Source organism: Pimephales promelas, chromosome 6, assembly GCF_988280905.1.
Source record: "Pimephales promelas chromosome 6, fPimPro1.hap1.1, whole genome shotgun sequence".
NCBI lineage: Eukaryota > Metazoa > Chordata > Actinopteri > Cypriniformes > Leuciscidae > Pimephales > Pimephales promelas.
In genome coordinates this window covers 36,607,878-36,634,205 of record NC_142774.1, presented here as the reverse complement: position 1 = coordinate 36,634,205, position 26,328 = coordinate 36,607,878, and the positions used below count along the sequence as shown (strand labels likewise).

The 26,328-nt window shown below is 37.4% G+C and overlaps 2 protein-coding genes across 4 annotated transcripts in view; one reads left to right on the top strand and one right to left on the bottom strand.

Moving 5' to 3' along the window:
• Positions 1-95: 95 nt before the first annotated feature.
• slc5a10 (solute carrier family 5 member 10) overlaps positions 96-26,328 on the top strand; it is a 27,108-nt gene continuing 875 nt past the window's right edge. The window contains exons 1-14 of the mRNA XM_039648297.2: positions 96-239; positions 1,429-1,500; positions 3,884-3,988; positions 5,168-5,227; positions 5,501-5,605; positions 6,606-6,711; positions 9,358-9,438; positions 11,194-11,399; positions 14,747-14,882; positions 21,860-21,967; positions 22,110-22,260; positions 22,700-22,868; positions 24,708-24,923; positions 25,292-25,382. Of these exons, the coding sequence (XP_039504231.1) occupies positions 129-239; positions 1,429-1,500; positions 3,884-3,988; positions 5,168-5,227; positions 5,501-5,605; positions 6,606-6,711; positions 9,358-9,438; positions 11,194-11,399; positions 14,747-14,882; positions 21,860-21,967; positions 22,110-22,260; positions 22,700-22,868; positions 24,708-24,923; positions 25,292-25,382 (1,717 nt within the window). The 5' untranslated portion in view covers positions 96-128. The remainder of the gene's footprint in view (positions 240-1,428; positions 1,501-3,883; positions 3,989-5,167; positions 5,228-5,500; positions 5,606-6,605; positions 6,712-9,357; positions 9,439-11,193; positions 11,400-14,746; positions 14,883-21,859; positions 21,968-22,109; positions 22,261-22,699; positions 22,869-24,707; positions 24,924-25,291; positions 25,383-26,328) is intronic.
• sack1gb (scaffolding CK1 anchoring protein Gb) lies at positions 11,020-21,470 on the bottom strand. 3 transcript variants are annotated; one of them, XR_016168933.1, is made up of 6 exons: positions 20,248-21,470; positions 19,070-19,237; positions 18,848-18,972; positions 16,409-17,600; positions 14,853-14,920; positions 14,519-14,585 (listed from the first exon to the last, which is right to left on the bottom strand). XR_016168933.1 is itself a non-coding variant. In XM_039648295.2 (5 exons), exons 1-5 carry the CDS (start codon positions 20,704-20,706, stop codon positions 14,103-14,105), a joined length of 2,427 nt encoding a protein of 808 aa, XP_039504229.2. In that variant the 5' UTR covers positions 20,707-21,468; the 3' UTR covers positions 11,020-14,102. The 3 variants fall into 3 exon arrangements, 2 of the variants coding, with proteins under 2 accessions (XP_039504229.2, XP_039504230.2); XM_039648295.2 differs by lacking the exon at positions 14,853-14,920 and having other exon boundaries at positions 11,020-14,585; positions 20,248-21,468; XM_039648296.2 differs by lacking the exon at positions 14,519-14,585 and having other exon boundaries at positions 14,705-14,920.

Below are 26,328 nucleotides of genomic sequence, written 5' to 3'. Positions count from 1 at the left end.
TGCTTCATTAAACTGATGCGTTTAATGATCAATTCACACACAGAGTTGCCTGACCGGAACGCCTTGTGTCTTTCTAGCCTCTTTGCCTTGTGCCCTTAGTCTGTGTGTAGTGTGTGTGAAGACAGGACATGGCGTCTAACTCTACCACTAAACTTTTCCCCCTTTCCCAGTCTTTCAGCGTATCTGATATCATTGTTATTGGAGCGTATTTTTTATTGAACGTCGCAGTTGGAATATGGGTGAGACATTTTTGTGTTGCATGCGTGTATTAGCTATATCAAACATATATTTTCTGTTGTCACAGTGTTTTTACACTCTTAGAAAAAAAGGTTCAATGGGGTTGAATATAATTTTTGCAGAAATATATTGAAGTATTGCATAATACTTTCATGTTTAAGGGATTATTTCATTTTTTTTATTCATAAAATGTTATGAAATAAAAAAAATAGTTTAAAATGATTTATTAATGAATTAAATTAAATCCATAAAATGATCCTATGATGGGAACCCCTAAAAGGTGATGTTTAAAAAAATAGATCACAATTGTGTTTAAGAACATGTGAATGTAAACTGTGGATTATGTTACTTTATTCTAACATCTAATGGCTCTTTCAGACTGCACGATTTTCAAAGTAGTCAGGTCGCTGCTCCTTTCACACTGCATGACTATCTTGGCCAGCATTCAGTCGCTGCTGTGTTCACACTGGACGATGGATCGGCGACAGAAGGTTTCACACTGCATGACTTTAGAAAAATCGCCGACAGACTCTGTCTAGCACGCTGCACGCAAACTACATTTCACAACAAACACGCGTGAGATATGAAAAGGAAACAACGCGCGACACCACACGTGCAAGACCGGAGTTCTCACGTGAGACTTTTTTTTTCGACCCAGTTGTGGTACAGCTGGTGAAACAGACACGAGTGCTCCTGCCAAATTTCTACTAATTTTTCTTCCATTTATTGTGTCCAAATAGACCGAGAAGAAGCTTTTTTTGTTGAAACAATGCCATATCATGTTGATATGTGATCTATAACTCCTCCCCGAACTCCCTGCTGCTCTGTATCTTGCTCTCTCACTGGCTGCCGGTGATCGCCGATGTAGTTTTCAGTCAAAACACTTTTCACACAGCAGGATTTTGAATCGCCGACAGGTCCAGATATTTAGCATGCCAAATATCTCACGGGCGTCGGCGACTCGTCGGTGATTCTCTCAGTTCGCGTCTTTGCTCATTCACACTGCGTGATTGTCACTCGCGTGAACGAGCGCCGATTTGCCTGTGATTTCGGGCATTTGTCGGCGATTTCTCAAAACCTGTCGGCGAGCCAAAATCGTGGCTAAAATCATGCAGTCTGAACTCGGCATAAGATATTAGAGTGGGAAATACAAGCCCATGTAACTTTTGTATAAACTCTTGTGTGTTTCAGTCATCTTGCAGAGTGAGTCGAAACACACTGAGTGGATATTTTCTGGCTGGCAGAGACATGGCTTGGTGGCCGGTGAGTGATAATTAATGTAAACTGAACCAATTGAAGCAATCTATAAGCATACATTTACTTTAATTTATGTGGTTTAAACCTTATAATGAGGAGATAAATTACCAAAAAAAAAAAAATCCTTTTTGTTTTGTTTTTTTACTTTACAATCTAAAAATAAAAACTTTACTTTTAAGTAGTAGAGTAATAAACTACAAAGGTTGATCATAAAAGTGACCTTAAGGCAAACGTTTTATAGACAATGATGAATATATGTGATTCTTTTTTTAATAACCGAAATTAAATTAAATTTAAATTCGCAAAACCGAAATTTAAATATATAAATAAGCCCCAACAAAATACACAATTAAAACAGTTTGCTCTGTACAATGATCCTTCAGAAATCCAAGGGTACGTTTACACGACAACGATACTAAAAACTGAAAAGCTTTTCCTGCACGTTTGTCATGTAAGCTAAAGGCGACAATGTTGTCAAACCGATCTCCATTCACGCGGATCCACAAAAACGACTAAAAACATTACAATGCATGTAGTTGATATCACTTTTTAAAGAAACACTTCGCGCTTATCAACTGAACACGTAATACCAACTCGTCCCAAGGCGATGCGTATATCCAATGCACATGGCAGCCTTTAGCGTCAATTTAACACGCTTCGGTCATGTTAGGGTTAGACCAATAGGAGGCGCCTTCGGGCCCATATGTATATCTGCGTCTCATATTGACGCTAAAGGGTGCCATGTGCATTGGATGTATACATATTGTCAAAAGCGTCAGTATATGATGCCTTGGGATGATAACGGGCTGGTAATACGCATGCGCATGACGTCATCGTTTTCACAAATTTGCGTTTTTGTAGTTTATAGACAATAACAGGATCGTTTTCAAAAGTTGCACTTTGAATCCACGTTGCTCTTTCAAAAATTTGTGTTTTCAGGTCCCCAAAACGCTGTTGTTATGTGAATGTGAATGAACGGCAAAAACGCATTAAACGCTTTCCATTTTTTAGTTGAAATCGGTGTCGTGTAATCAGCAGCCCCTAATATGATGATTTGCATGACACCGTTTTTAACTAAAAATAGAAAACTTTTTAAGCGTTTAGGCTGTTCATTTACACCACAGCAGCTTTTTAGGGACCTGAAAACGCAAACTTTTGAAAACTGGTTTCAAAGTGCACGTTTTTGAAAACGATACTGTTATTGTTATTGTGTTGTGTAAACTACAGAAACTTGAATTTGTGAAAACAGTGACATCGTGCACATGCATATGATGTGTTCAGTGTATGGTGTTTCTTGTTTACAAAGTGACATCGCCAACTACTGGCCTGACAGGATAATACAATGTTTTTAGTCGTTTTCGTGAAGTCTTGTGAACAGATTTAGTTTGCACAACATTGTATATGCAAATAAATAAATTAAAAACTTTTCAGTTTTTTAGAACAACATTGTTGCCCTTATTATTATCAATGTTATTATAAATATTTTTGTGGAAACCATGATACACTACCATTCAAAAATGTATAATAATAATAAATGTATTAATACTTTAATTCAGCTAGGACGCATTAAATTGATCAAAAATGACAGTGAAGACATTTATAATGTTCCATTTAATACATTTATAATAAGGCTAAGTTCTTGCAGCTGGAGAGTCAAACAGAAGATGGAAATACACACCAAATACATTATATTAATGTTAATTAAACCTTTAGCTCATATTATTATATGTAATTTATAATAAAAAAGACCCAAAATAACACATTTTAACTAGTGGCTTGAGACATTTGGACCCCTAATAAGAGAAGGCACATTTTTTTTTTTTTTTGCAGTGCGCTTTAATTAGTCCTGCATGCATAGTGACAAATACATTTTTACAATTCCACATATCGCAATTAAAATGAGGTCACAAAAATGAGGTCATACAAATATATCCCTGTATATAATTATTATACATGACACAGGTAGGCTATAGTAATTATAGACATATTTCACATTGCTTTTCACAATACATTGTGAAAGGTATGGCAGCTTCACAGAAAATGGATGTCTATATAACAATTTAGTGATCTGTTATCAGAGGTGACTGTGTCCAAGTTATGCATTTCAGAAATACATGTACAAATCACACAGTTAGCGAATAATGTATTCATTTAAACCATTTTTTTTTTTTAAATTTAAGGCAGAAACAATGAGCTCATTCAAGTAATGAATACATGTTTGTTAACCATTACTTATCATTAATAAAAGAAATGGCTATGTCACACGGCATACGATCGTCTTGTCAATGATCTTGCAAATACTGAGAGTGTCAAGCTGATAATAGTAAATCAAGTTGTTTCCCGTCGTCCTTCCTGAGAATGGCACTCATGTGTAGATGAATGTGTGCAGATTGGTGCATCTCTGTTTGCCAGCAGTGAGGGTTCAGGACTGTTCATCGGTCTGGCTGGGACAGGAGCAGCAGGAGGAATCGCTGTTGCTGGATTTGAATGGAATGTGAGAGACATCAAGTTTTAACGCCTCATTCTCTTAGCAAACGCATGATTTTGTTATCGATCATTACTTTAACATGAAAAATCTAGCAGTTCATGTAAATGCACCAGCATTCGATCAGCACTAGGGGGAGAAAAAGACCAGCTTCTGTTTAAAACTACATTATTTATGGGTGATGAAAATTCAGTTGCATTTTATTTTACAGTATATGGGTAATATAACTACAGGGGTTACGGTTGGTTTTAGGGGTAGGTTCAAGGTTAGTACAGAGTTATTAATTGTATAATATCATATGTATGGGTAACAGGGCTATAAAATAAAGGCCTACCGAAAATATAATTCTTTGTTTTTGTCTAGAATGTCAGTAAAAATAAAGTACTAGTATCTTAAAGGAGTAGTTCACTTTTCAAAAAAACTTTTGCTGATAATTTACTCACCCCCACGTCATCCAAGATGTCCATGTCTTTCTTTCTTCAGTCGAAAAGAAATTAAGGTTTTTGATGAAAACATTCCAGCATTTTTCTCCATATAATGGACTTCAGTGGTAACCAAACGGTTCAAGGTTTCAGTACAAACCACAAACTGTTCAGACGGCTTTAAACGATTCCAGGCGATGAATAAGGCTGTTATCAAGCGAAACGATCACTCATTTTTTTTAAAAAAAATAACAAAGTTTAAGTTTTATAAGCTCAAATTCTCGCCTTGGTCTGTACTGTGATGCACGTTCGTGACTCTCCTGTTCGAACTCGTTCATCAAAATGAACGAATCTTTTTCCGAGTCAATTTGTTCGTTTCTTTCGTTGAATGAACCAAATGACTCGGAAAAAGATTCGTTCATGTTTATGAACAGTTGAAATATTATTCTTTTGTGTTTTGTGGAAGAAAGAAAGTCATACATGTTTGGAACGACATGAGGGTGAATAAACGATTTCATTTTCGAGGGAACTATTCCATTAAGCTGTTTGAATGTCATTAGATTCAATGACAAAACATACATTTAGATGCGTCTTAATTGTCAAAATACCAATTAGGGCCACTTTATATTCAATGCAAACACAATGTAATGTTTCATGCAGTTTTGCTCCTCAAGTAAAATGATTGTTGTAAAATTAGAGAAAATAAATTGATACTGATGAAGAAATAGATTTTTCACTGTGCACTAACTATTTCTTTCTTTATTAGGCAACTTATGTCCTGTTGGCTCTTGCCTGGATCTTTGTCCCAGTTTATGTGTCTTCTGGGGTGAGTTTTAGACGTACACTGATACACTGTTCATACTGATGTTCTCGCTAAGCTATATCAGTCCTATATGAATTAATAATTCAGATCTTATGTTTAATACTGCCACGTGTTAGACTCACAATCTCTTTCTCTCACACACAGACTCACCACATGTTCTACTTTCCCAGATTTGCTTATTAATTTGCTTAGATCATGCCATTCCCTTCTGCACTTCCTCTCTCTCTCTCTCTCTCTCTCTCTCTCTCTCTCTCTCTCTCTCTCTCTCTCTCTCAGATTGTCACAATGCCAGAGTATCTGGGTCGGCGGTTTGGAGGAGAGCGAATTCGAACGTACTTGTCAGTTCTCAGCTTGATGCTGTCTGTGTTTACCAAGATCTCAGTGAGCATGAAAACACACATACATTCACTCATGTTTTTTGCTGTATCATTCACACAAAGCTAAAAGTCAAACATTAATCTACAAAGGCTTCATTTATTCAGTCCTGTATTGCTGTGCTGGCATGTTTCTCCACCAAAGGAATTTAAAGTTGTGAAAGAGAATGTAGTTTAGCTGTTTCAACATCAGTTTTTCACTGCAGGCATATATAAACACTCACACCCAAATGCCCGCGCTTCCTTGTTGGCTTGCTAATAAACCATTAATGCTTGCTAATAAACCATAAATGCTATCAAACTTTGGCACGACCCCTCCCCCCCATAATTTACCACTTTATTTATTAAATATTAATCTCCAACACACGTTGGAGCCGTGGTGCTCTTGTGAACATGCTGTTTTTGGCGCAAACAAAGCTCTGGTGTTGCTTCATAACACTGAGGTTAAACCAATGGGTGACATGTAGTAGCTGGCAAGGGGACAGGTGGTTGCATATAGGCTGTCAATGGAGGGAGAGAAATCTCTCAGATTCAATTAAAAAGATCTTCATTTGTGTTCTGAAGATGGACAAATGTCTTACGGGTTTGAAACAACATGAGTCTGAGTAATTAATGCCAGAATTTTCCTTTTTCGGGTGAACTAACCCTTTAATGTATGTCAACAACTGTCTTTACTTTATTAACAAGAGTAGCCTAAACAGAGTTGATACTCAAATGCAGTATAATTGTAAAAAAACAAGTTTGCTGCCTTACATTTTTAAGTTATCAAGCCATTTCAACTTAAATTGCATTCAATTTAAACTGATTTAAAAAAAAAAGTTGAATCTTATATAACTTGTTAAAAAGTTAAAAATTGCTTACCTTATTTTGATGAGTTAAAGCAGTGTAAAAACATATGTTGTCATAACTTATTGATCATATCATTATTTTTAAGTGATGAAAACTCTTCACAATCAAGTCTCCTATATCTAAAGCAACCTGAGATCTTAAAATCCTCTGTTCTGCAGACGGATCTGTACTCTGGAGCTCTGTTTATCCAGGTTTGTTTGGGCTGGAATCTCTACCTCTCCACTGTCCTCATGCTGGTCGTCACTGCCCTCTACACAATTGCAGGTTTGTATTTCCGTTCAAACGTTTCGGGTCATTAAGATTGTTTTGTGTGTTTCGAAAGTAGTCTCTTATGCCTACCAAAGCTGCATTATTTCACAGACATGATATTGTGAAACATTATTAAAATGACTGTTTTCTATTTGAATATATTTTAAAATGTAATTTATTCCTGTGATGTCAAATTTCCAGCATCATCAGTCTTTAGTGTCGCATGATCCTTCAGAAATCATTCCAAAATGCTGATTTACTGAGACGCAAATCAATATCAGTGTTGAAAATAGTTGAGTTTTTTTCAGGATTCTTTGATAAATAGAGAGTTCAAAAGAAATGTGTTTAATTGAAATAGAAAGGTTTTTGGGGGTTGAGGCTTAAAGGGTTAGTTCACCCAAAAATGAAAATTCTGTCAGTATTTACTCACCCTCATGTTGTTCCAAACCTCTATGTGTTTATTTGTTATGCTGAACACAAAGGAAGATATTTGGAAGAATGTTTTAATCAAACAGATCTCATTCCCCATTGACTACCATAGTATGTATTTTTTCCTACTATGGTAGTCAATTGGTAATGACATCTGTTTGATTAAAACATTCTTCCAAATATCTTCCTTTGTGTTCAGCAGAACAAATAAACACATAGAGATTTGGAACAACATGAGAGTGAGTAAATACTTACAGAATTTGTATTTTTGGGTGAACAAACCCTTTAATTGTCTAATCTAAACTTGAGAATGGTAGTCTATTTGTGTATTAGGCATCACAAAATAACAATGAACAACACTTTGAGAACATTGATTAATCTACATTACTAATAGGCTACATTTTGTATAGGCTACTCGAGTATAAATTAACATTTATTAATGTTTGTTCATAATACATGAATCAACAATGAAAAATAGTATACACTCACCTAAAGGATTATTAAGAACACCATACTAATACTAATACCCCCTTTAGCCTTCAGAACTGCCTTAATTCTACGTGGCATTGATTCAACAAGGTGCTGAAAGCATTCTTTCGAAATGTTGGCCCATATTGATATGATAGGATAGCAGTTGATGGGGATGCACATCTAGGGCACGAAGCTCCCGTTCCACCACATCCCAAAGATGCTCTATTGGGCATTTCTATTGAAATGATTCAAGCTTTTTGACATGGTGCATTATCCTGCTGGAAGTAGCCATCAGAGGATGGTCATAAAGGGATGGACATGGTCAGAAACAATGCTCAGGAAGGCTGTGGCATTTAAACGATGCACAATTGGCACTAAGGGGCATAAAGTGTGCCAAGAAAACATCCCCCACACCATTACACCACCACCACCAGCCTGCACAGTGGTAACAAGGCATGATGGATCCATGGTCTCATTCTGTTTACGCCAAATTCTGACTCTACCATCTGAATGTCTCAACAGAAATCGAGACTCATCAGACCAGGCAACATTTTTCCAGTCTTCAACTGTCCAATTTTGGTGAGCTCTTGCAAATTGTAGCCTCTTTTTCCTATTTGTAGTGGAGATGAGTGTTACCCGGTGGGGTCTTCTGCTGTTGTAACCCATCCACCTCAAGGTTGTGTGTGTTGTGGCTTCACAAATGCTTTGCTGCATACCTCGGTTGTAACGAGTGGTTATTTCAGTCAAAGTTGCTCTTCTATCAGCTTGAATCAGTCGGCCCATTCTCCTCTGACCTCTAGCATCAACAAGGCATTTTCGTCCACAGGACTGCCACATACTGGATGTTTTTTCCATTTTCACACCATTTTTTGTAAACCCTAGAAATGGTTGTGAGTGAAATTCCCAATAACTGAGCAGATTGTGAAATACTCAGACCGGCCATCTGGCACCAACAACCATGCCACGCTCAAAATTGCTTAAATCCCCTTTCTTTCCCATTCTGACATTCAGTTTGGACTTCAGGAGATTGTCTTGACCAGGCAGGACCACAGCCCTAAATGCATTGAAGAAACTGCCATGTGATTGGTTGATTAGATAATTGCATTACTGAAAAATTGAACAGGTGTTCCTAATAATCCTTTAGGTGAGTGTCTTTATAACTTCGCATCAACCTAGATTAATAAATGATCATAGTTAATGATGCTTGTTGTTTAAAGCGGTACCACTACATGTTTCAGTAGTGAACAGTTGCCACAATTTAGCTTTTTCCAACAATCAGCAGTGTAGCGTGACAAAACAGCTTATGGTGTCACACCGCTGTATTAAAGAAGATTCCTCCTCAACTGCAATGTTGTAAAACTGGATAGAGTGGCATAATGGTTAAAACTCAGGGTGGGTAACAGGAACGTTGCTGGTTTGAGTTGTTGACAGTGCAAACCTCGAGTGAGGTACTTAACCGCAGGTTTGAGTATTACTGTCAATTGTTTGGATAAAAGCTTCCACTAAATGATTACTTGTCTGAACTTTCTCACTGAAGCCCAGTGGTTCAGTAACAGTTCCTTTCTGCAGTAGTAATTATAGTCTACATGACTGATTCCAGCATAATTGCATAATGACTTTAATCCGCTGCTCTGCTGTCACTGTATTTACTCCTCTGTCTACAAGTGCTGATTCAGACTTGACCCCGATGACTCATATGATATCACATTAAACCATCATGAGAGAATTTAGCAATACCTGCTTAGTCCTCTGTTTCTCCAGGTGGCTTGGCTGCCGTCATCTACACCGACACTCTTCAGACCTTTGTCATGATCATTGGAGCAGTCATCCTCACCATTACAGGTCAGTCAGTCTCAGGCTTATTCTTTTATTCTCTTCTGGCAGTGATCTAATGTCAGCTGTCACTAGGGAAGTAAGAACATCTTGTGAAAGTGCCACAACAGATGGCAGCTGGAAGAGAACAGCTATGTTAGACACATTTTCAGGGTTATATGTGCTTTTTAACCATGCATTCCACACTGTGAAAAAATCTTTTCATGATTAGTAATCACAACATTTTTTCCTTTGTCAAATCAACTTAAATAATTTAATTAGTTCAGATAACATATACTTTTGAGTTTCTGATGATTAAATAATCCTCTTTCATTGTATTAACTCACTTTTTCCAGTTCAATTAACTTACTTTTTTTAAGTTAAACCAACAATATTTTTTTACAGATACAGATATGTCATACGTTCAGCATATAAATGCAGATAAAATCAGTTTTAGCTTGGCTTATCTGTGGTTGTCTGCTGGTATGGGAAAAAAATAAATATTTATTGTAAAATTGCCTATTGATGATTAAACTAATAAAATAAGTAATAGTAAAAAATGTGAGATATAATGACATTTTGGTTAAATTATTTATCTATTTTCGAAATAAATACATTGTAAAAAAAATATTTTCAAGATTTGTTATCACATTTTTTTTGTCAAATCAACTTAAATAATTTATTTAGTTGAGATAACTTATTATTTTGAGTTTCTGATGATTAAACGAATCTCCTTCATTGTATTAACTCACTTTTTCCAGTTCAATCAACTTAAAATTAAGGAAATCAGGTTACTTACTTTTTTAAGTTAAACCAACAATATTTTTTACAGTGTAATATATATTGCTAAATATCAATAATAGCATTTTCTATATACATGTAAAAAAAAAAAAAAAAAAACATTTTCCAGATAGCCTAAAATAAATACAGCAATTAAAAATTATATTTGCATAAATGCCTAAAATCTAGCACCATTAAGTATTCTTAAAATGCATACAAAATTGTGAATATTCAGTGCAAAGTGATGCCATAGAATATACATGTTGGGTTCCCTGAAGAACCTTGCAGTAAACAGTTCTTAAAAGATCCACTATATTTCTTAGTGTGAAGAACATGAAATAATCTACGATCTCCTTTTTCCAATATAAATAACCTTTAGTGCAGTGGAAAGGTTCCTAATGGAACCATCGATGCCAATACAGAACCATTGAGGTAACTTTCATCGTATGATGGAATTTGCCTTTTTCTTAGTGAAAGTGCAAACACTGCACAGTAACAGGCAAAAATATCAACATATTTGGTGTAATGTGGAGCAGATTTCACTGTGGCTGTCACAGTCAACAAACAAGCGTCCAGTAACTCGGCACAGCTGTTCAGAATGAACAAAAGCACACCTCACATTTTTGTCAAAGGGAGGTTTTATCACATTGTGTCCTGTTGGGACACATTGAAACACTTTAAAACCTGCATTGCTGGGTTGCATGGGGATGTGGTACATAAATACAGTAGGTCTTTAGCAACTTACGGAAAACCATCTGTACAGGTTTTAAAGAACCGAAAATTAAATGAAAATTGCACGCACACACAATTATCCACACAAGTCTAAACAAGTTAAAGAAATTTAAATAATATCTTTAATTGTATTCAATCCAAAATATACATTGTGTTTTGACGGCATGTTTTTTTTTTTAGACAATACTACAAAGATACATTTTTATGCCAAATCTCTACATTTGATCCAAAACAGTAGTAGATTTAGCTGATATGTATTTATGTACGTTACAGCATTCAATAAAATCGGAGGCTACAATAACCTGGAGAGCGTGTATTTGAAAGCGGTGCCATCTAAGATCATCCCAAACACAACATGTCACCTGCCCAGGCCTGATGCCATGCACCTGTTCAGAGACCCTGTTCACGGAGATCTACCCTGGCCAGGCATGACACTGGGATTAACCATTATTGCTACATGGTACTGGTGCACTGATCAGGTATGCTTAAACATACACTTACTCTTAAAAATAGATGATAAGTCTACCCTGGTTCTCACACAATGCAAACGGCCTCATGTAGAGGACAGTATTGCAAACTTAATTTGCATTGTGACTTGCATTCTGTAATAAGATACTGTATTTGATGCATCACTTGTTTGCCACAAAGACTTTTAGAGATAAAGGTTAACTTTAGGAGAAAAAAAAGCCTGAAATGAACCCAAGTCAGGGTAGGGTAGACCCATTTAATTTGACGCAATGAAAACGAGACTGTGAGGGATTCGCGTCAAATTAAGTACAACTACCCTGACCTGCATCACTGAAAACATCACCAAATGATTCAAGTATATCCTTACAGAAACTGTAGGAATCAGTGTGAGCTGACTAGCATCTTTAAAACACCTTGCTTTTTAAGCTTTATTTATTTAAAACATAAGCACAACGGTTGAGACGATTTAGAAGACTGCCTTTGCAATAATTAAAGTTATAACACTTTCCTTCTTTAAAGTATAGTGCACATAACGTCTCTAAAAAGCAATTTATTTCCTAAAAAAAACATAATCGGGAGACATGATTAAATTCCTAGAAATACTGTCAAGAGTTGGAATCCCTTCAAGGCCCAATAAATGTTGTTTTGGTCTGAGTGTTATTACAGTAGGTCCTCTGGTTGGGGGCTCAAATCTTAAAGTCTTGTTTTGGGTCTTAGCTAAGGTCCTCAGCCGTGACCACAGTTCAACACCTCGCAAAGTGGCTCAGTATCTGAAATGAATGCTGCAATAAATTCAGCATTTTCTGAATAAGAAATGGACAGGTTTTGGTCTAGATGTTGGAGGGTTTGGCCTTGACTCCAACTCAAAAGCTAAAGGCTTGTTCACACCAACACCAATGTTTGGCGTTAAAATGTGGTCAATTATTTGCATGCAATTTTTTTTTAAGATGAAAATGTAAAAATTATGGAAGCTTGTTTCCGCCATAGAATGAAAAATAAAAAGGTAATTGCAAAGGTAATTGACCTTTTTTTCTCATAATTGCGAGTTTACATCTCGCAATTCTGACTTTATTTCTCAGAATTGCGAGATGTAAAGTCAGAATTGTGAGATGTAAAATCAGAATTGCGAGATGTAAAGTCAGAATTGCGTAATATAAAGTCGCAATTGTGAGATATAATCAGAATTGCGAGATAAAGTCAGAATTGCGAGATATAGTCAGAATTGTGAGATATGAAGTCAGAATTGCGAGATATAAAGTCAGAATTGCGAGAAAGTCAGAAAAACAGAATTGCGAGATATAAAGTCGCAATTGCGAGATATAAAGTCAGAATTGCGAGATATAAAGTCGCAATTGTGAGATATAAATTCAGAATTGCGAGATATAAAGTCGCAATTGCGAGATATAAAGTCTGAATTGCGAGATATAAAGTCAGAATTGCGAGATATAAAGTCGCAATTGCGAGATATGAAGTCAGAATTGTGTGATATAAAGTCGCAATTGCGAGATATGAAGTCAGAATTGCGAGATTTAAAGTCAGAATTGCGAGATATAAAGTCGCAATTGCGAGATATAAAGTCGCAATTGCGAGATATAAAGTCGCAATTGTGAGATATAAATTCAGAATTGCGAGATATAAAGTCGCAATTGCGAGATATAAAGTCTGAATTGCGAGATATAAAGTCAGAATTGCGAGATATAAAGTCGCAATTGCGAGATATAGTCAGAATTGCGAGATATAAAGTCAGGATTGTGAGATAAAAAGTCGCAATCGCGACTTGAAAAAAAACTTTTTTTCTCAGAATTGCGACTTTATATCACGCAATTCTGACTTTATATCTCGCAATTTTGACTTTATAACACGCAATTGCGACTTTATATCACGCAATTCTGACTTCATATCTTGCAATTTTGAGATAAAAAGTCACAATTATTTTATTTATTTATTTTTTTTTATTCAGTGGCAGAAACAAGCCTCCATAAAAAAAACTATAGATGGGCTGAAAGAAAATACAAACTTACTTTTGAAAGTAGGTGGCGCTCATAAAAAAAAACAGTTTTTAAGCAAAATAGTCTTTCAGATTTGTCGTAGTTTTATGAACTCTGGGCCTAATGCACAAACCTTTTAACCTTATTTTTTTTAAATTGCATTGACAGCAAGCAAATGTTTAAAACAGTGTGAAAAGATGCATTTAAAGCCGCTAACTAAAATTAAAATGTTTATCACAACTCATTTTTTTGCACAAAACATCTGTCCTGGTGTGAACAGGCCTTGATCATCTCTGATATAACCAGGGACAACTGCAGACTCAGAATATTAGTGTATGCGTTTTAAAATATAACCCACTTTCAGTCTGTACTGTAACAAACTTTTCAACATCCTTTTCCCACACCAATTAGCCAACAACAGAGGTGAATGTGAAAAATCGCCATCACCATGGTCATAAATCCACCACCATATTCCCTTGCACTAGGACAGATTACTCAAAGGCACGTCAATAAAGAGAAAGGCTTTATGCAGCAAGAGCTCCTCGGCCCGGTCCAGAAAATGTCAGTGTTTGTGTGCCACTGTAACACTCGTGTCAGTTTAGATCCAGTTGAACTCCAGTTGAAAAGCCTTTATCGGCGGAGACTGGCGGCTACATCAGTACACATTCATGCCTTTGTACTCAATACAAAGTCGTTATTTACGGGAAGATAGCCACTACGAATCAGTTACTTTTCACTTTGACTATGAGTCAACAATTTATCCCCCAAAGCAAAACCAGACGTGTTCACTGGAACCTTCCCCCTGAGGTGTTTGAAAGTGGCCAGTTTAGATAAAGAGATTCCTAACGGCGTACGAGTCTCGACCCGCCTACGAGGAGACGGAGACTTTGTTTGAGAGGCCCGTTGAGTGGGGGAAAGAGATTGAGAGTGTATGAGGCGCTGAGCGGGTGATTGGCTTGTTCGCAGTCCTTCTATCGTATAGGCGGGGCTTTGTCTCCTGGGGGACCGACCTGAACGGTTTATCTGTTGCTGGCCTGATCCACTTGAAGAGAGTTCATGGCCATGCATCTTCCCCTGCCAGTACCTGTGGCCCCCGATCACACGGCCGCTGCTTTTAGGGGGTCTATGGAACACTCCAGGTTTTGCAATCACCACTTTGGCCCGGCCATAACCGTCTCGAAGAGGTGACCTGGAGACCATCTGGTAAAGCTGAAAGGGAGGAAGGTATATACGTATATAAAAAGAAAAATGATAAACAGCCTTCAAGGCATAAATTCAAATGGTTTGACTTAAACCATAAACTGTTCAGATGAATTTTTCAAAAAGAATTCAGTAAAGACAAAATAATAATGTTGGTTGATCATTGGCAGGTAATCGTGCAGAGATCTCTGTCAGCAAAGAATATGAGTCACGCCAAAGGGGCGTCCATCTTTGCCAGCTATCTCAAGATGCTTCCCATGATCTTCATCATCCTACCTGGCATGATCAGCAGGGCCCTCTACCCAGGTACTACACACACCCTCCAGCTGCTGTATCCGCTAGAGCTGCAAAAATTCAGTGCTATGTCATCTTCTGTGCAAGTTTGTCACCTTTTTATACTGCGTAAAGAAAATCAGGTAATACCAGCTTATGTTGGTCAAGTTGGTTTTTGGTACATTGTAGCTGGTTTATTGCTGGTCCAAGGTGGACTACTAGATCTAACCAAGCTTGATCAAGTTGTACTACACTATTCTAAACCAGCTAGAACCATATAAAAGGATCTACAAACTTAACCCTAAAACCGTATTCTGGACAAATGTGGGCAAAATAGTTTATTTATTTTTTAAAAATACTTCCCTTGATTTGAGCGGTACAAGACTTGGCTACTTTTCCTAAGTTTGCCTCCTGAACACACACAGTTTTTTTTTACTCAATTCTACGATGTTAAATGTGTGAAAAAAAAAGTCCTTAATCGTGTATTTGGGTCAAAAATGGGCACCTATAGAAATGAATGGGAAAAACTGTAATTCAGAGCATTCTAAAATAAGCCAAAATAAGACACCAGGTGACAGCAAAGTCACTTCATCTTTAGGTTTTAGCTTTAAGAACTTATTGGAATGATATTTTAATGTAGTTAAAAAAATAAAACATAAAATAAGAATAATTTACATAGAAAATATGGTACTTTTTGAAGTAAATAAATTCAAAAATACCCCCAAAATAAAAGAAAACTCCAGAAATGGATAGACAAAACTTTATCGAAGACAGTGATATGACATTTATAATAAATAAAAAGTTCTCTGTGCCCACATTTGTCCACAATTACAGGATTAAAGGCTATAAAGTGAATACGGTTTGAGGGTTAAGCAGGATAGTTTTAGACCCCTCAAAATGCTTGTGATTTCAAAATATTTTCACATCATACCTAATGGAAGAATTTTATTAGAAACATTAGAATATTATTGGAAACAGTTTAGGATATAATTAATGGCATTAGGCAAATATTTGTAAAAACGATGTGATAAAAGTAGTGATGTCCGTATATTGGGAAATTATTATTTTATGTTATGGTTGATAAACAATAAATAGCAATATTATTAAAGTTTATTTAGAAAAACAAGTGTATTAAGGCGTCACTAAGTTAAAACATATAATATGAAAAATAGTAGTAATAGTAAAATAGTAGCAAGTTTATCCAATAATGGCCCTATATGTACACACACTACTACTTCTTTCATGGGAAAATCCATCCAAAATGAGGATCTGACAAACCCTAATAACATGCTATTTTCCTGTTCTCATCTGATATGCAACTTCATTTACATTTACCCTCCTCCCACCCACTACCCCTATACATGTGTTTAAGCACTCATAGCAGGTTAAGGCATGCAGGAAATATCAACATCGGCACACCCTTGTGCGTTACATAACGCATATGCCTGGCTTCTTCTCATCTATTTGAGACACTCCCAGGTTTATTGACTGGTAGAGTGGAGAGCCAAATCTGATAAAAAGCACTTTCACCTTCAGACACACTAAAATCAAAGTCCTACCTTTGTTTTGTTTCTGTTCTGCGTGTTTAGTAGATTCCTCTCGGCAGTGCTTTGCAGATCCAGTTCAACGTCATCCGATCTCAAGTCCAGCATGGATTGAGAGAAGCGGGCCATCACGTTAAGCGCGTTAGCGCTGTGTTCTCCAACACGACTGGAACCCGTTATCCTTCCATTAGGGAGTTTGTCACTGCTATCGGAATCAGTACATTCATAGTATTCATCTGACATTGTGGAATTTTCATCTTTATCCTTTAATGAATGTGCACAGGTCACAGCGGTGCTAATGGCGTCGTTGTCTTCAGCATCCATTGTCTGGTTTTCCTTCCTTCTGACTAAAGTGACCTCTGCGTCTCCAGAGCCTTCAGTCTTATTAACCACCAACTGAATGGTGCGTGGCTTGGGAACAGGCGGATTTGAAGCCTGTTGGACCTCTGGTGGTTCATGGTTGGGTTCCTGCTCTTGTGGAGGAAGGTTGGCTTTGGGGTCTTGTTGCTGGATTGGAGAGCTTGGCGAATCAGGCGAACTGGCTGGTGTATCTTGAAGGACATTACTAGAATCAGTCTCCGGCTGAAGCTGGGCGCTTGATTGACCTATTGCATTGGTTTTAGACAACTGTGCAGTTGCAGAACGAAGAGTTGCCTTATCTGGTAGCGGTTCCTCAGGTGGGCCAGTGAAAGGGTCTTTAAAGCGGATCGCTTGAGATGTTTCAAACATTTGCGAGCGCATTAAATGCACTGGTGCTGGCTTGTTTGTGTCACGAATATTAATATACCCAATAACATCACTGGATGGGTCTGGCTCGGGCCAGATGGGCAAGTAAAGAATGAGATCTGCCTTTGGCAAGCCTACAAGTCCTGGATGCAATTGCAACTCCTGTTTAGGCTTGGGAATCTTGACCAGAGGATTGATCTTGGCACTAGCTTTGTCTGAAGAGGATTTGCTTGTTGTATCTACATTGACCAAAGCATATTTGGGGTTAATTAGTTTTCTTGCAACCGCAGCGGAAACAGGGGGAGGAACGACGACTGGGGTAGGGTCAGGCTCCGGAAGTTCTGCCAGGGGAATCTTGGTGAGGTTTACCCCAAGAGAGTTCAGATACAGCTCGCGAAACTCCTTATCAAAAGTTTCAACGGACTGCCCAGTCATGACTGTAATTATGTTTCGGTCCAAACGAGAAGCTGTCCACGTAAAACTGAAATATGAAAATGCCAGAAGTCAGAAACAATAATACATGCACAGAATAGAAGCCCATGAATTGACATTTAAACTAGCAACTCAAAGTATCTAAAAGAATGTTAACACCAGTGTTAAGGGGTAACTACCTAATAGCAACATTATGTTATCCAACTCTGTGACAGTAAAGTAGCTCACTACTGTAGCTTTCCTGTTCTTGATTTGTCTGTTCACACTTCCCTTTTTTGTATTATGGTATTTCCTACCATGTGATTGGTTTATCAGGCTTGTCTCATGACTTTGTTATTGTTTGACTAGATTATTGTTTTGACATTTTTAATCCATATTCTAGTTTGTTTTGTTACACCCTTGTATATTTATACCCTCTATAATATAATATTATTTGCCATTGTGTATTAAATGTTTTTCAACTGAAAGCTTCACTAATCTCACCCAAACACTCAATATTGAGCGAAGATTCCATTTTAAAGTTAAGACCTATCCTGCTTTGAGTTTGGTTTGGCTTTAACCAAGACTACTAAACCTGATTCAATAGTTTTGTAAGTTTAAAAAAAAAAGAAAAGAAAAAGAAGTAGTTGCTGTTTCACACTAAACGGAATCAGAGGTGGTCTTCATCATTAAAAACATAAATAAAATGTTGTTGTTTTTTAAATCCCATAGGCAATTTTCAATTTTCAAAGCATGCAGTTTTAATAGCATGCTTACTATATATCTGTACTTCATCCTACAGGCATTGTGTGATTGGCTTGTATTTAGGAAACACAGCTTCATGTATATATGCAGGGCTTGACATTGACACCCACCTACAAGCCACTTTGGCAGGTTGAATTTTATAATATATACATTGTTCAATTAAAGTCTTTTAAAAGGACATCTGAAATAATAAACTACATGCAATGTATTGTTGTCAAAAAAAGCGATTTTTTAAATACTGAATTATATGTAATTTGACTCATTCCCACAGAATATATTGGCTACATAAAACAGTATAATGGGTCCGTGCATCAGGTTTTAAAGTGACGGCAGCCTAATATGTAGCCTGTCAAATTATGAGATAATATATTAAAAATATCTCAATGGCGGTTCTTACCTATGGTATCAATGTCAAATTATGGTCAGTCAAAATGCTGAGTGGCTAGTCACTTGGAAAATCACTAGCCACAGTGGCTGGCGAGCAAAAACATTAATGTCAAGCCCTGTGTATATGTTCATACACACATTAAAATTCACACATACAGTACAAACCTGTATGATCCGGACACAGCACGGTCTCCATCCACAAACATGAATTTCTGACTCAATGAGCCACGAACCTTCTGAGCGGAGCGTGTGTAGAATTCACAACCACCGATGCATCGCACCCTCAGATGCTAAAAAAACAAAACAAATTGTTATTTATACACAGACTACATCTTTTCTGATAATAAGGACTTAAAACAGACATAAGTAAATGCATCTTCAACTCACGCTGAGGTGTCCTTTGTGCATGTTGGCTCTCTCACACATAAATAGGAAGTCCTGTACAGCAGCATGGTCTATAATAATGTATATAGCCACTTTCTTTTTAAATCCAGTCTCTATCAGATCCTTAAAAATGTCAACGTCTGTGAAAACATCCATCACCACAGCAATCATCTGCAAACACACACAGTAAATGTATAGATGTTAGTTAGACAGTTCAACCCATACAACATACAAATAATTGTGTATTCTTTCTCAGTGTGTACTATACAGGCCATACTCCAATTACAGTTCTTTTGTTAGTAAGGAGTGTGTTCTCTTAACATGATGTAGACACAAAACAACTCTTACACACCCCAAGTCGGTTGTACTCTACCTACATCTCATAAGCACTCATTGTGACAAATGTCTTTGGATAAAGGGATCTATTTGAATGAACATTTCAGTGTGTGTGAGGTAAAGAGAGACTGGGAGGAAGAGAATTTATGCCAGTATGTGTCATGGGCCGAAGCTTTGGGTTCAAGCTTTAGCAAGTTCTAACAAGAAAAATTAGTCAGTTGGAAACCAGATTGTGAAACGTGATGGATATTTGAACATTTTGTTGTTTAATGCTGAACTCAATTAATAACGGACAATTAACCAGTTATCTTTTTAATAATGAATGAGCTTGAAGGAGAACAGTTGTGTTTAAAAGTGTGTTGACAAATTTAACAGCTTGTTTGCTTATTGGTATACCCCATCACCCCCTGTTGTCATTGATTTTTGCTCTTCATTATTATTATAATTTGCAAAGTGAGTACTTAGAATTATAGACAAATAATGAAAAATGTTATTAATGAAACTTGGTATGGGTTTGGGGGGTGTACAAGTAGGTATAAGTTCAAAATGTTTTCAGACAACGTTTCAGAGTGTGCAAAGGTAACCATCGCAACTCATGAATATCAAGCATTTTCCTTTATTATCAGGACGACATCGATAAATTAAGTGAGCAATGCCATTTTAGACATGCATAACAACTCTCTTGTAGTTTGTCTCGTGTAGTGGACACTGGGCAGTTGGTGAAGTGACATGTGCACCGAATTACTGACAACATTTATTTTTATTAAGTCACTGACAAAGGGTCTGCAGTGTTTCTAAGGCGGGCTGACCATACCGTGCTTTTCAAGTTAGTCTAGTTTACCAACCTTCTGTGCTTGCGCTATGGCTTTCCTCACAACCTCTTTTATATGCGACTGTCCCTCCAACGGCGGTTGCGTGTACACATTGACGCGCGTCACCCCGCGGTAAGAAGTGCATTCGGGCCATCCGAGATCTAGATTTGGTATGGAGATATCGGAGCGGTCCGGCCAATACTGCAAAGACACCGCAATGTCCTCCCCCTCCGTCGTACCAGTTGGTTTTTGGTGCTCAGAACCGGGCTTATAATCTTCTATTTTCCGACGGAGCAACTCGAGCTCCGGTTCCGACAGGAAAGGACGCAGCTCGTGCTCTTTCACGTATGCGTCAAAAGCGTCGCGTCCTTTCGTAGCAAGCGCCTCGAGCGCCAGCCGCTGATCCTCACTGTAGAAAAACTCCGGTTTAGATTCATTAAGACGCCAGTTCACATGATTGTTATCCAGACACTGAACTTGAGAGAGCGCCATCGTTTCCACACAATCCGAATTAGGTGATAGAAACTGGCTCCTTTTTTTTTCTTCTTCTAGTTAAGGATTTTAATAAATTAGGTCCCACTATAATCCTCTTAAAACTCTTCTCAAAGTTTGTCTTCCTCGGTTAACGGCTAGAAAAATTCCGTTCGTGATCGTGGTAAAGCGTTCCCATGGTAAAGTGGCGATTCAATCGATTATAGGTGTTGAAGCTGACAAAAACTATAACTTAAGTACCCAAAAGCACGTTTTTAATTCGAATAAAGGCTGTTGTTGCCTTAAGATATAACGTTACACGATTCCTCCGATGTTATTTGGTCATATTTCCCCGAGCAGGGTAGTTCAGTAACGTTACAGGACGCTTCTGACCGCTGAGCCGGAGATCATCTTTCAGTTTTACCGACAGGTAGACTGGAACAAAGCATCTCCAGAGGCGCTCTGGTGATTAGACGCACCTCAGTCACCTGACCGGGAGGGGCACAAACACACACACATGCACACACAAACGCAACAGACTTCAGTCAAACCGGCGAGATCCGCGTATATCTTCCACTTGGATATCCCCAACGAGAAAACAAAAGTTTCACGGTTTCTTCCACGTTCCGTCTCCTGGTTTAGTAAATAATGTCCTGAGTTTGTTGTCCATTAAAGTCTGTGGGACTTTGCCCTACTTCTGTGGGGCTAGAAAGAGCCAGGAAGAGGCCAGACGTCGGGTTGCATGAGCACTGATGACGCGGCGAAGACTCGTGTCTGTCGAGTCAACAGTTACGTGGGTTTTGGGCGGGGTGTCCGGGAAAAAAAGGACAGGAAACGGAGGAAAGTGAAACAGAACAGACAGTTCCGATTTCCCCCTGACTTTGTAAGTAGTAGTTGTAGGCAGACACTTAAATGGACAGCCGGGGCTAGTTGTCACACGGGTAAACTGCCTCAAGAATTTAAGTTAAGTTTTGAGTAAAAAGACCAGTTCCACAAATGTGTGTTTTGTCCAGAAATTAATCTCTCTTTATATGTTAGGCATATATCAAACATTATGTATCCCTTAGGCCTACTCATTTTTTTGACCTTTTCCATTATTTGCGGTTTCATGAGTGTTTTGTTTCCCTTAGAACATCTATTTTAAATAGGCTACTGTTTATTTCTGTTTTTTCAGACACAGTAGCTTGTGTGGACCCTCAAGAGTGTTTAAAGGTGTGTGGTGCAGAGGTGGGATGTTCCAACCATGCTTTTCCAAAACTGGTCATCGAGCTCATGCCCAGCGGTAATCCGGATCAGGATTTTATGTTTTTCATATTGTGTATATTATATGTTTGAACTGGTAACATCAAAAATGTGAATAAAGCACATGTCACAACCTTTTAATAGCCCTAAAAATCAAGTAATTGTAAGCATGTGTGTTCCAGGCCTCCGGGGGTTAATGATAGCTGTAATGATGGCTGCTTTGATGTCATCACTGACCTCCATCTTTAACAGTAGCAGTACCCTCTTCACCATGGACATCTGGAAGAAGTATCGAAGAGGGGCTAGCGAGAAGGAGCTGCTGCTGGTTGGCAGGTGTCTATGTGTGCTTATGAGCATTTCATGCGTAGAATTGTGTCACCCATTTAGAACCATCGATCATTATGATGACATGTGTAAAGGTTACATGTTTTCTAAGATCCAACATCATGGTGCTTTTTATGCAAAAGCAATTACGAAAGAATGATTTATATCTTCAGAAATGCAATGCATAACCGCAGGATGAACTCAAGGAGTGGATTACTCATTTAGATAAGCTCATATTTATGCCCTGTCATTAGGTTGAGATCATTTTAAATGAAAATAAAACCGCAAATTCATATTAAGATAACTAGAAGCTGGATAATTTAAATTAGCAAGTATTACTTATGGGGTCCCATAGGATTTGGATGTTCCAGAGCTCAACTTGATCATATCAAGAAATGTTGCTGAAACCGAAGATGATCATAAAACGTACGTCAATTTGTTTTCTCAGGATAGTGACGGTTATTCTGGTGGTGATTAGCGTGATTTGGATCCCAATTCTTCAGAGCGCTAACAGCGGTCAGCTGTATGTTTACATCCAGTCAGTGACCAGCTATCTGGCCCCTCCTGTTACTGCCATTTTCGTAATGGCTGTTTTCTGGAAAAGAACCAATGAAGCGGTAATGCACACACAAAAGATCACAATAAACACTGTCCGAGGCCTCACTATAGGACTATGTACATATTGACATACTGACATTACCAGTCACGCGCATTCGAAGAAACCACTTCTCTCTCGTGAAGAAGGAATGTCTGGCTATTTTATTCCATTAGCTTAGTCAGGGTGTGTGTACATGTCTGAATGACAGCAAAAGAGAGCTTTCACTTGTAAGTGATTTCTAACTTTCACTTGTAAGTGTTTGAGATGATAGATATCTGTATTTTCCCGGAAAATAAGTCACACCTTAATATAAGTCATTATATTGTTGTGGTGTGTAAAGTGTGCTTTTGAGAAGCAAAAATCATTGATAATGCGTTGTGATAAGCTGCATATTACATTTATAGATAGATATTGTTGAAAAACCAGTGTGACATGTTTTCTTGAGGTCTTTACCAGTGATAAACAAGGATATAATCATAGAACAGGACTAACATTGTGTGAGAGTGCATAAGATACAGAAAAAAAGGCCTTGTGATTCTTTCATTTGATTCTATTATTAACCCCTCATCCCAATGTGTTTTAACAAATAGGCTATGCTTTGAATAAATGTTTTGCGGTGTACTAGTGTGATTATCTTGGATGTTTCACAAAGTAGAACAAAATAGTTTATTTTCATATTAGAGTGATTTAGAATTACAGGAGGCTAAAACGCAGTGCTCACATGTCTTAGCAAAAAATTAGCCTTAAACCAGTCAGTTTAGCAAAATAATGTAAACCTGTTTAACACATCATTTCAGGGCTTTAAAACTGCGAGGGTGGGATTTCAGAATTCCTGTGTGTTTTTACCCTGAAGGGTCTTTTACTGGAAAGTTATCCACATCCCCCACAGCAAATAGGAAATACCCATTTTAGCTAGTGAGATTTGAGATAAGTATAATTGCTCTGAAAATATTTTTCAGCACTGAGAGCATTAGTTTAACATTCTTTTAACGTTTTAGGGCGTTATTCCGAAAGTTGCCTCGAGAATATTGCCTTAAGAAACCAAAACTGGCCAGATGACATTCATAGGGGTACGAAATAAATTGTTATACTAGAACATGTTTGCGTAAGGGCATCTGCGTAAGTCAGTGAAACAAAATGGAGAAGAATAAAATCAAGTTTTACTTACATAGGCCTAATTATAAAATCTACTGTCTTTACGCACACATAATTATTAGACACCCCTGACTGAGATAGACAGATAGATAGATAGATAGATAGATAGATAGATAGATAGATAGATAGATAGATAGATAGATAGATAGATAGATAGATAGATAGATAGATAGATAGATAGATAGATAGATAGATAGATCCCTACATAGAGCACTTACATAGGCCCTAGATAGATAGATAGATAGATAGATAGATAGATAGATAGATAGATAGATAGATAGATAGATAGATAGATAGATAGATAGATAGATAGATAGATAGATAGATAGATAGATAGATAGATAGATAGATAGATAGATAGATAGATAGATAGATAGATAGATAGATAGATAGATAGATAGATAGATTGATAATACACCTCTCACAGAAATATGACACCACTTCGCTGGAATTTTCACACTTGTCAAGGGATCTTCACCCTGCACTCCACCCTTAAGTACTTTAAATAAGCAAATAAGAGCCTGTCATGTCAGGAATCTCGGCTCAGAGTTCATTCAGAGCTGTTTTTCAGATACCTGAAATATATAAGGGTTTCAATATAAACAGTTAGTTTAACAGTTTCTCAACGCTCATATAACATGTTGAGAAAAAGGAACAGCGATGTTTGTATGGTTGTAATGTTTGTTTGGTATTGTGTTTGCAGGGAGCATTCTGGGGCCTGATGGTGGGTCTTGTGGTGGGCTTTACACGGATGGTCCTTGAGTTTGTCTTCCCTCTACCCCGCTGTGGAGTGTTTGACCCTGCTCCCTCTGTCCTAAGGAGTGTACACTACCTACACTTTGCCATCATACTGTGCGCCCTCACTGCTATTGTTGTGGCTGTGATCAGTCTGCTGACCCCTCCACCCAATGAGGAACAGGTAATATTCTCTCAATTAGCATATCAGTACAGATAGAAAAATAGTTCTTTTGCACATTTAAAATGATTTTGTGGAAAATTTGTCTTGTCTTATCAAATAATGTGTAAAGAAAAGATCTTAAAATCATTCCTGATATTACTTTCAGTTCCTTTGTCTTACTGGAAAGTGCATTCCATTACAGGATTCCTGCATTACAGGAAACAGAATTATAAATACATTAAATGTACGGTACCTAATAGTATAGTATGCTGTTCTAAGCTTTTACAAGATACATTTTAATGTCTTTTATCAAGTACTTTAATCAATTAAATCCAGTAGTATTTTTGCTGCATGTCATGTAGATTGGCTTGTGTTTGATTTCATTTCAGATACATAATCTTACCTGGTGGACTCTCCACGACAGCGCTGAGAGAGAAATACCTCTACAGAAAGTAAATACACTCAGCCGCAGGACAGATGGTACGAAACACACACACACACACACATTGGGTTTTCATGTTTTATGGGGACATTCGATTGAGTTTTGTTCAAATTCTGTCCCCTTACACTAACCCTACCAAACCCATCATAGAAAACTTTATGCATTTTTAAATTTTCAAAGAAACACCACTTAGTGTGATTTATGAGCTGTTTTCCTCATTGGGACCAAAAAATGGAAATAGATTTTGGAGATTGCCATCTTTGAGGGGACATTTTGACCCCATTCTATAGCCAGAACCACACACTCTATTGTTCGATTATATTATTGAGGACATCTCATAGAGTTCAATTGCTTTTATATAATTTCTGATATAAACCTGAACCCTTCAGAAACCTATGCAATATATTAGATCCGAATATAAACATGATGCAAATTTATAAGCCTTTTGAACTAGTGAGGTCCATTTTTGATTAATGAAGAGATTTTTGACACAAATTTAGATAAACCTGAACACACACAAACTAATCCTGCTTCCTGAGACAGAGTGGAGGTGTGAGAGGAGTTTACAATATGATCGATCTCATGAGGTTTGTTGCGGTCTATTCATCAGGGTGTGGTGGTGTTCTACATTTATGTATCAGTTGACAAAACAAAAGATGATTATATGCGTGAGAACACACACAAGGCAACTGAGAAAAATACCAATTGTCATTTTCTTGGTTTGGAATGTAAGTAAGCTTAATGCATAAGGTGGATTATGTTACCAAGCACAACATTTGAAAACTGTAGGGCAGATTAAGGTTATGTGCAATCACGCAATATGTCATTTCTTTCAGTTCTGAAGCTTTTTAAGCATAAAAAATGTCCACGGATTTTTAAATTGTACCATGATAATACCTTGGTATTCTTACAAGAACCTTAGACTATCTCAAGCCACCTTTCATAGCACTTTATAAACAGGAAAAAAAAGCAATCAAAAATGCA